Genomic DNA, 10,646 nt, shown 5'->3' on the forward strand with positions numbered 1-10,646 from the left:
AAATTTTCTCTTGATTTTCCTCTTTTTAAAATTTGTATTCAGTATTTTTCTAAAACATAAATGTGGCTGTCCTAGTTTTTGGACCGTTATCATAAGTTATTTTGTTAGATAAGCTTCAAAGTTGGCTTCAGTACTGACTAATCTAATGTATATGCAAAAATATAATATTGTATGGCTTCCTATTAAAAATATTAATTTAAAAGAGAGATTTGTAAGGGAGTAAACTTAAATATGCTGAGCACAGAATATGGGAGATAAGTCTAAATAATCACAGGCTTTGCTTATCCTATATGAATGTGCCACATGAAAACTAGATGTAAGGGTACTAATCACTTGTAAATAGGGCTTTAATCAAACCAAACCTGGCAAAGTGTGAACACCCTTACTGTTTAATGAGGATTTATTGATACAACAGCTCATACAGCAATGGTCTCAATTCCTAGAGGGTCACAGCTCTGCATGGTTTAGTTCCAACCACCTTAAACTTACACCTGCTTAATAAGTCTCTAGTAGTCTTGAACCTTGATTAGTTGAATCAGCTGTGTTTGATTAGGGTTGGAGCAAAACTGACGAGCTGTGGCTCTCCAGGAATCGAGTTTGAGACCTACAGCGTACAATAATTTCCATGGAGCCATTCGCAATATGTGTACAACCCCAAAGATCAACACATACAAAATTCATAACCACAAGCCTTTATTTAATGAAACATAAACATCTCTACAGCTAAACGTGACCCTGTTAATATTCCGTATGAAAATACAGAGGGTTGTAATTTAAGGGCTAGTGAAGCAATCGAGATGTGGCTCTAATGCGATTTCCAGATGTGTAGACGGATGTTGTTAGAAACAGGAAGGCACAATGGCTGTTTGCCATATTCACGTCACACTGATTCAGGCATTCAGATACTTGGCATGATGCTTGATGTGGTCGTTGATGAAGGAGAAGATGAAATAATAGCTGTGATCATACCCCTGATAAAACAAAAAGAAAAACAAAAAAACAAGAATAGATGAATAGTGTTTTTTTTTTTTTTTTTTTGTCTGGCCACATCTGCTTGTTTCTGCAAATATCTAATCATTCAATAGGCAATGGTCAAAAAATTCTGCTGAAATATAAACCCAGTCATATTCCAGGCGATATCAAAGCAATTTTGAACACAATTCAGAAATTTTGTTGAATGTCAACTTTTCCATTTAGTCTGCCCTCATGAGGGAATCAAACATTTCAATCAGAGCTACAAATTAATTGAAATGAACTTTTAAATGTTTATGCCCTTACCGCACCAAAGTAAAAACAGAAATAGGCACACACTAGGTTCATGAAGTGCAATACTAAACAATATATATTCCAGAATGCACAGAAACAATTAAAAGCACATTATATTCTCTTCATATAGTTGTGAGATACAAATCTGATTAGAATTTTTTTCATCTTCACTTCCTTTCCATCCGAGCTTTATGGTGTAAATGCAACATATGCTGGCCTTAGACGAAAAAGAAGAAGGGTGTGGTGTGTTCACACTATGCATGAGAATTCTCAAGTCTTTGCTGACCAATTGAACAGTATAGGGCAGGGGTGCTCAACCCTTTTCCTGGAGATCTACCTTCCTGCAGATTTTAGTTGCAACCCTGATCAAACACACCTGCCTGTAATTATCAAGCGCTGTTCAGGTCCTAACTAATTGGTTCAGGTGTGTTTGATTAGGGTTTGAAGCTGAACTCTGTAGAAAAGTAGGGCTGCGTCCGAAACCGCCTACTACTCAGTAGGTACTGCATTTGAATTTAAACGTACTACTCGGCCGTTAGAAAAGTAAGTTCTATACAGTATGAATGTGAAAGTATGAATGGAATTCGGAAGGACTACATCCGCCATTTTGTCATGGTCACGTGACCTACCTGCGTCAGTTGCGTCGATCACTTCCATTCATGAATTCTCTCTCGGGGCATTATGGGATAGCGCAGCGTGCATGGGATGCGCACTCCAGAATCTCGCTGGAAGTAGTAAGTCATCCGGGTACTTCTCGCATACTGATTTTCGAATTCTATGAATTTGGACATACTACTCGGCTCGCATACTGATTTTAGCGTACTATATAGTATGGAAGCATGCGGTTTCGGATGCAGCCTAGATCTCCAGGAACAGGGTTGAGCACCCCTGGTATAGAGTGTGCACAAGAATCGTAAGCTGTCTGGTTGGTCTGAATATTTCAGAATCTGCTAATCTACTTGGATTTTTACACATAACTATATTTAGGGTTTACAGAGAATGGGCTAAAAAGAGAAAAAAAATAAGCTTTGATTAGCATTTCTGTGTTTACAAATAAGTTATTGATGCTAGAGGAAACTGAACTGAGCAGATACAAAGTCGAGAGCAGCTCAAATAAACATTTGTTACAACCAAAAAAAGAGCATCTTTTGCTGAACCTTGAACACATTGGATTAGTCATGCGGTGAAAAATAAATATTACAACAACAAAAAAATACCTATTTATTTGTGAAGTTATTCTTGTGCAAAAGCAGATCAAACTCGGGTACTGTATGCTATAGTTAGCCCTACATGCAGTGCTTCTTGTTCAGTATATGGTGGTTCAATACTGACCTGCTGAAGACGGAAAACCACAGGGATTTTCTTCTTGGAGCAGGCAGCGATGAGATTATCAGGCAGAAGCTGACTTGCAGAAAGAAACTGGTCATCACGGCCTTGATCAATCAAAATGTCAAGCTCAGGACCGGAATACGACTCAGCCAATACAGTAGCATCATATGCCTGTGAAGATAAATGTTACAATGAATCAGGAACCAGTTGAAAATCGATTAAAATACTTGACGATTCAAATCAGTCGAGATGTCAAATAAATCACAATTAGAACAATTTATATAAATAAATGTCTAAAGGGTACAGACTGTTAGAAGAGTTGGTATTTTCTGTTATTGTGCCTCTAAATGACACATTATAGAGTAGCTATATATTACAGTGAATTAATAAGTGTTCATAAGGGAAAAGTTGTTTACAGCAAAACCCAGGAAACACTATATCGCTGCTGTTTATATGCGCCACCTGCTGGCAGAAGATGAATCTGAACGTCTCATTCAGCTCATCTGCTATTTCCTTCATCATATTATGAGAACAGTTTCACAAAACTTAAGTCCATTCTGTTTTTGCTTTAGATTTTAAAAGTACACAGTCAATTTTAGAGATAAAGTCTCATGCTGCCAATTTTTTTGGATCACGATTAAATGTAGTGGTTGCCTCTTTTTGTTTAGTAAAGAGATACTTCACAAAAAATATACATCACCCTCAAGTGGTTCCAAACCTTTATGAGTTACTTTCTATTGTTGAACACTTTAGAAGATTTTCTAAAAAAAAAAGCCATTGACAAAGTCAATGGTTACCAGCTGTTTAAAAAAAATTGTGTTTTGTTCGCAACAGAAGAAAAAGTCAAACAAGTTCATAACAAGTACAGGGAGAGAAATTGATGATAGAATTTTAAGCTTAAGATGAACTATTCCTGAAAAGTTGAGTTCTTTTTTATATTTAGCTATTGTAATTTTACAAGGTAACATGCTGATGCTGCAGAACCGTCCCCCTGAGGGTAGCAGAGAGAAAAGTCCATGGCTTGGGTGGGTTTCCTCTTGCGGTGCATGAGGAAAGCCAAGAGAGTCATCAGCGACTCCAGCCACCCAAGACACTTTTCTCTCTGCTACCCTCAGGCAGATGCTTCCACAGCATCCAGTCACACAGCAGCCAACTAAAGAAAAACTTCTTCCCACAGACTATCATATATTGTGTTGTTTTTTGGGAGCATGTTGTTGTATTTACAATGTCTGGAGGCAGCACCTAAGCTTTTTTCTTATCATAGCACACATGCTGTTGATGATTTGACAATAAAAGTGATTTGATTTGATTTTGCAGCAATAAAATTGTAAAACAAAATCTAAAAAAAAACAAATTGAAACAAATTGTGAGTTCATAGAATCTTTACATCCTGTAAATGGCAGAAATATTTTACCACAAGTTCTTTTAAATAGGGTATATGCCGAGCTAGTGTTTTTCCCATACTAATAAACTTCCGGTGACCTGTTATTGTGAGTTTTTTACCATTTTATACAATTGCTTTTACAGCATCCAGGGGTGAACTGGCCATCTGGCAAACCGGGCAGTTTCCCACTAGGCCGGGCTGATCATCGTCTTAGATCTGAGCCCATAAAAGGCTTAGCAGCCTATCGTTTTTTCTGCCTTATGAATTGAGGATGCTGTGATCTGTGATTCTCTGAAAGTAAGATGCTTTTTTTTTCAGACAGACAGACCGGGCCAACCCAAATGACACTCTGCAGCCCATTGGTTATTTTCTGTATTGACATTGGGCTAGCCCAATCACAAACTCCTAGTATTTTGGGCTCTGTGTGAGCGTTCAACGTCGGTGTGTATTTGTCAAAATAGTCGAGAGTCGAAGAAAAGAAACGGAAGGGAGGCCCAGAGAAATTGCGGTAAACACACTGGTGTTTCATTTAGCGGTTCTGAAAATTTCTCCGTTCATACTAGTACACGGCTAAAAACGCAAATCACGTGACCACACACTCTCTGCCTAGAGCTGCAGCCAGTAGTTCAGCGGGTGCTTTGAGCATAAAACCCCAGGTGAGAGTAAAAGACATGTCGGACAGTTCATCAAAGAACTACTGCTGGATCTTATCTCACTATAGCTGTTAAATGTGATATTGAATTCATCTTGTTGTCTCTATCTAACGAATCTTCTGTCTTTTGAATCACTTGTTCTCAGGTAACTCTGTTTTGGCTGAGTGCAAAGATAAGCTAATATATCAATTTATGTAACCACGTACACTGATTCTGCACATTGACTGATTGCTTACCTTTATAGTATAAATTTATTGTACGCTATACTGTTATAATGGCCATTATTGATTATTAAAACTGATATTCTGCAAAAGAGAAAAGGGTAAAGTTCGTTCTTTTTAATGAAAATGAAAGGAGGCAGTTATATTATCAGCCCTGATTTGTTATTAATATGCAGAGTGAAGATGACGGTCATATAAATATGTAGCCACACAAGGCCGTTTGGTGTCTGTTAATCACAATATCAAAATGAAACAAATTTCCTTACATTATGTTTTCATTGTTAAGAAAGCGAAACAGCAAGCAGGATGAGGTGAATGAGGTTATAAAGTACACTGCTGCCTTGGAAGATTTACCCATGCATCAACAACCAGTTTTCGTTATGTTTATGATTTAATATAGGCTGAGTGAATAGTGTATAGAATAAGCTAAATTGGCTGTAGTGTATGAGTGTGTGTGTGAATGAGTGTGTATGGGTGATTTCCGATGGGTTGTGGCTGGAAGGGCATCTGCTGCATAAAACATGCTGGAATAGTAGGCAGTTCATACTGATGTGGAAACCCCTGATAAATAAGGGACTAAGGCGAAGGAAAAAAAATGGATGAATAGTGAATGGATGAATAGCCAGGGCTGATTTTTGCCCCAGTCCAGCCCTGACAGCATTGATGTTGTAATGTCATTAAAATACAACCAGTTGAATAGACTTTGGCATTCATTTAGTTGCTCAAGCATAAAACGAGACAAAAAGCAGTTTACTTGCACGCGCCCGTCAGAATCGGCAGGCCAGCGCAGAAGCTCCATTGAATATACTGTGGTAAAATAAATGCTCATATTATAAAGACATGGCAGGGAAATATAATTTTATACAGAGCTTCTTGTACAATCTGAGACCCACTTAATATATGATATCACTCAGCCACTGGAGATCGCTGATTTTTAAAGATAACAGACCTTAAACTCGCCGATTTTGCACTGGCATACAGTTCACTGCAAACGATTAATCCAGGTTACTGGCAAATTAAAAGTCCTATTAGCATGCTTCAGCATGTACCCTATTTAACCCATACTTGGCAAGTCTTTTAAAATGTATGCATTTGTCTTCTCTTACCTCCCAGGTAGACTTGTCAGATCCAAGATAGCCAGAAAAAGCTTTCTGTCCCCACGCACACTGCACAGGGTTACAGATGGGTGCAAACGCTGACACAGACTAAAGGCAAGCACACAAACAAATGAAATGTAAAGTTAATTCTGAATATTTGGGCTTCAGATAACTAAATGATAAAATGAATGTAACATCAAGGTGGCATGCCTTATACTTCCCAGGATTCTTAAGTGCACAAATGAGAGCTCCGTGGCCTCCCATGGAGTGACCAGAAATGGACATTTTCTCAGGATCAGCAGGGAAGTTTGAATTAATCAGCCGAGGGAGCTGAGAACAGAGTGATGATGAAAAAGAGAGAAAATGTTTAAGGTGTCAAAGTTCAATATTTCACTTCAAGTCTTCATATCAGCGCTTATCAGAGTATCATTTTGTAATCCTAATAACTAAAGGCCAAAGTATTAGGCTAATATTCATCATTCTGGTTAAGTAAAATATGTTTTGTACTGTAGAGACGGATTATTAAAGGGATAGTTCACCCAGACTTCTGCATCATTTACTTACCCTTGACTTGTTGTTTTCTTCACAAAAGTAGATATTCATGAATGCTGGAAACCCGTAACCACTGACTTCCATAGTATTTGTGTTTAGAATCAGAAAGAGAGCTTTATTGCCAGGTATATTCACACAATTTGTTTTCGTGACAGAGCTTCTACAGTGCAACAGAATTACAGAGACAGAACCAAAAACAGATTATAAATTGACAAGTGTATGTACAGGTATATTGCTATATACAACGTTATATGTACATCTGTTATGTGCAGATTGGCAAGTAAAGTTTGTTGTTAAATAAGTGTATATGTGTATAGCAAGTAGTGATGTTTGTTTTACAATTACTATCATAAAGTGTTCATGAGATGGATTGCCTGAGTGAAGAAACCGTTTCTGCATCAGGCTGTTCTGGTGCACAGTGCACTGTAGCGTCAACCAGAAGGTAAAAGTTCAAAGAGGCAGTGTGCCGAGTGTGAGGGGTCCAGAGTGATTTTGGCAGCGCTTCTGCTCGCTCTGGATAAGTACTGTACATTTTTTGGAGAGTAGGAAGGGTTGTAGCAGTGATTCATTCAGCAGTCCAAACTATACAACGTAGACTTCGGAGGTCAGATGACAGACCTCTTACTATGCGTTCCTACTATGAATGTCACTGGTTACAGGTTCCCCAAATTCTTCAAAATATCTTCTTATGTGTTCAACACAACTTTAAACTGGTTTGAAACAAGTCAAAGGTGACTGAAAGATCTTTCACTATTGGGTAAATTAGAATTACTTGTCAGTTTCTACTGTGAAAAACTCTGTTTCTAACTCCAGCAGCAGAAATCAAACAAGAGAAGACTTTAAAAAAAAAATTAAGCTGGCTGTTGTTTCGCCAATAGAAATAAAATGTAGATGAAACAAAAACAACAGCATGCTGCTTAAGAGAGCAAAGACATCTAAAAATGTACTTTAAAACAGTACATACAGAACTTAACTTTTAAAGTGGATAAAAAAATGTTTTTTTTTTTTTCAAAATTGTCCCAAGCAAGATTGAGAGTTGTTGAATAGTTTCAGGAGAAATGTACTCATAAGTTAATGAACAGGCAGGAGTGTATTTTGGGCTTATCTGGGTTTAGAAACATTGCTAACATATCTATAAATTACACACCTCCTCTGTGACATATGAATACATGCGGTAGTTGGTTTTCCAAGGATCTTGGGTAGCATTTACATAAAATCCGGCTCCTGTCCCAAAGTCCCAGCTCTCCTCCTCTCCTTCAATGTTGCAGCCGCCTGAAGAGTGCAGAATTATCTCAATTTATGATCATTTATTTTTGTATTAACAGAGTATACAGGAATCAGAGTCAAATTCAATACCTTTTAAGATCTTTTTAAAGACTCTTTCCATACATTTTAAGACCTTAAAATCACTTTAGGTTTTAACTGGAAACCCTGGCGAGATTTTAACTCACAGTATACTTACTAAATATTAATGTAAGAACTAATCCAAAACTAAAACATTATTCATATACTGAATATAAATCTATTAAAACTAGCTAATTCAGCAGGTTGGAGCATATAGAGCAGCAAAAATAATGGTGTTTCCTTGATTACTGCAGTAAACAAAGCAGCAGGATGTCAAATCTGGTAATTTCATTGATTTCATAAACTACACAGCATCCTTATATACGTAGATTTAATTCAGGCAAACTTTAGCATACAACCATACACTGCATAATCAAAAATGATATAAAATGTAATACCTTGCAAAATAGCATGTAAGACTTTTTAATACTATTTAAGAGCCTTAAATTTATCTACATTGACTTACCAACTTTTGATGCTTTTTAAGAGCCTGTGGACACCCTGATTAACTTGGATTAACTTGAATGTAACTAATCACAGATTGTACAGCTTAAAAAAAAACAATGATACCTAGTGTTTTGGCTTATTTGGCATAACATTAGCTTACACTAAATTTAAGCTTCAACTGGCTTTTCTCCAAGCAGTGGTATGACTATGTGGTGGGAAACTGTAAGCACTGACGTAAACAGGGAAGTCACAATGCTGTTTGATACTCAGGGGAGACTTTTATTTGTCTATCTATATGTTGCAGTGATGATTTGACTTCCCAAGAGAGCTCTGCATACACAATCCATCCTGCTGTATTATTATTACTTTCTGGCTCATGTCTCTATAGGATTAGGCAGAGCTGAAAATCAGAAATATAACTACGAGGAAAGCTCTCCAGAGGTGGACCAGCGAGTGTATAAATTGTAAATATTTAGGTATTTACGTGGACTGGTGTCTGGAGCTACGATGATGATCCCATTTTCAGAGGCCGCCTGCTGGCTTCCAGCTTTAGTGATGAAGTTTTGCTCGGTGCATGTCAAACCTAGAAAACACAGTGTATGATAAAAGTACTTTTTAGGATATTATTGACATTTAGTGCATTACTGAGATTGTTAAAGATGTAAATGAGACATGGGTAAAATACATTTGGTGCACATCAAAATTAATGTGTAAAAAGCGCATTAAATGCAAGTGACATTAATGTTTTAAATAATTAAAATAAAATATGAATTAAATAACTCAGTTGTCATTTGGAACATTACACACATGCAACCTATTGTCACCATAGAATTATAAGGTTCTATCTGACATTTTTGTCAAAACTGAGTTATTGACATTCTTATTCAATGGCAACTTATTTACATTATGGGATTCTTTATACAAGTTGTTTAGATTTAAGACTTTTTATTATTTTTTTAAAATGTTACACAAATTGTTTGCTATATGGAATGTAAAAACCTTGAAGCTCAATATTTCAAAATCATTTAAAACGCAGATTGAATTCCAAGGTGATAATATGCTAACAAACAACATGATATAAAGGCAATAATAATATGATTACAGTCAATTAACAGCCATAATTAATTTATTGTGTCATGATCAAACGAATATAATCATAATAAAATAATTAAACAGGCCTAGTAGAGAATAGAATCGTGCTGAAATACCTGACAGCCAGTATAACACTGGACATTTGGAGCTCTCCGCCTTTGGAGGAAGGTAAATGGCGAACTTCATTTTGCATTTTAACTCGGAGCTGTAAATAAAGTTTAAGTTAAGCTCTTTAACGTTAATGTGAATATTTCGACCAGGGCTATTAATGAAAGAGTCTCTCACCTGTCATGCTCGAACACTTTCTGATATCCACCGCTGCACTTATTAGAAGAAACCTGGGTTAAAGCCATTGCACCGTTTACTGTGTTGAGTAAAAGAAATCAATCGTAGTTATGACAGATCATCGCCTTTCTTTCAAATGAATGTGCTCGGTTGTACAAATATTACGCTGCGATCTGATTTCAGTTCATATAGTGACATATTAATCGTTTTACGTCAAGTTTTATGTATCTGAACACCATCTGTAGCTTAAATAGAGTCATTAAACAATAATTCACATTTAGTACACAGGGCTCGTGTGGTTTGCGCATGCGCATTGTTTCTGGCGTGCCAAACTCACAGCACTGATAGTAGGATCTGCAGTGAACGACCCGAAGAAGCGCTACGGGAAGTTTAAACTGACGCCAGAACATAAACTAAAGAAAGCTGCGTTTTATTTTGGCGGCATGCAACTTTCCTCTGCATGCAGGTTGATGTCCTGGATGTTATTTTGTAGCACTTACCGCTGCAGCTGAGGATTCCGAGTTCAGTGTGACGCCAGATTGAACGTAAGACGCAAAGGCACGCCCCTTGTGCTCTTTCCTGCTTGGTGTGTGCTTCAACGTGTTGGCCAAACAGCGGCGCTCGAGAGGTATGGTTCTCTTTCATTTTTAACTGCCCAAGAAATAAGGTCCAGTATAGCAAGTTGAAAAACAATCTATAAACCCTACAACTTTCCATTTTCGAGCTCTTATTTACAAAAGGGTGAGCTTGACAATTATGGAAAATGAAATCTGCAAAAACAACAAGTAGATAAATATGCACATTCATTTCATTCAGCTTAGTCCCTTTATTATTCTGGGGTCACCAAAGTGGAATGAACGGCCAACTTATCCAGCATATGTTTTTACTGTACGCAGCGGATGCCCTTCCAGCTGCAGACCATCATTGGAATACATCCATTCACACTCTTTCACACATAGCCTACTCAATTCACCAT

At 37.3% G+C, this 10,646-nt stretch overlaps 1 protein-coding gene across 2 annotated transcripts; it reads right to left on the reverse strand.

The window, feature by feature from the left end:
* Positions 1-676: 676 nt before the first annotated feature.
* esd (esterase D/formylglutathione hydrolase) lies at positions 677-10,298 on the reverse strand. Of its 2 annotated transcripts, none has more exon segments than NM_001017796.2 (9): positions 677-971; positions 2,599-2,766; positions 5,960-6,058; positions 6,161-6,280; positions 7,650-7,774; positions 8,778-8,876; positions 9,502-9,590; positions 9,671-9,749; positions 10,171-10,298. In NM_001017796.2, coding segments are annotated over 8 exon segments (849 nt in total). In that variant the 5' UTR covers positions 9,739-9,749; positions 10,171-10,298; the 3' UTR covers positions 677-890.
* Positions 10,299-10,646: the final 348 nt, after the last annotated feature.

The sequence above is a fragment of the Danio rerio genome, chromosome 9 (genome assembly GCF_052040795.2).
Source record: "Danio rerio strain M-AB ecotype USA chromosome 9, GRCz13ab, whole genome shotgun sequence".
Taxonomy (NCBI): Eukaryota; Metazoa; Chordata; class Actinopteri; order Cypriniformes; family Danionidae; genus Danio; species Danio rerio.

What these genes read in the sequence shown, in the direction of transcription:
- esd (XM_087266433.1), bottom strand. Translation starts at nt 10,080, where the DNA reads ATGTTCTGGCGTCAGTTTAAACTTCCCGTAGCGCTTCTTCGGGTCGTT. An exon ending in AGTGTTATACTGGCTGTCAG is followed by an intron (nt 8,877 to 9,501) that starts GTATTTCAGCAC and finishes TGTGTTTTCTAG; the next exon opens with GTTTGACATGCACCGAGCAA. An exon ending in AGAATCCTGGGAAGTATAAG is followed by an intron (nt 6,059 to 6,160) that starts GCATGCCACCTT and finishes GCTTGCCTTTAG; the next exon opens with TCTGTGTCAGCGTTTGCACC.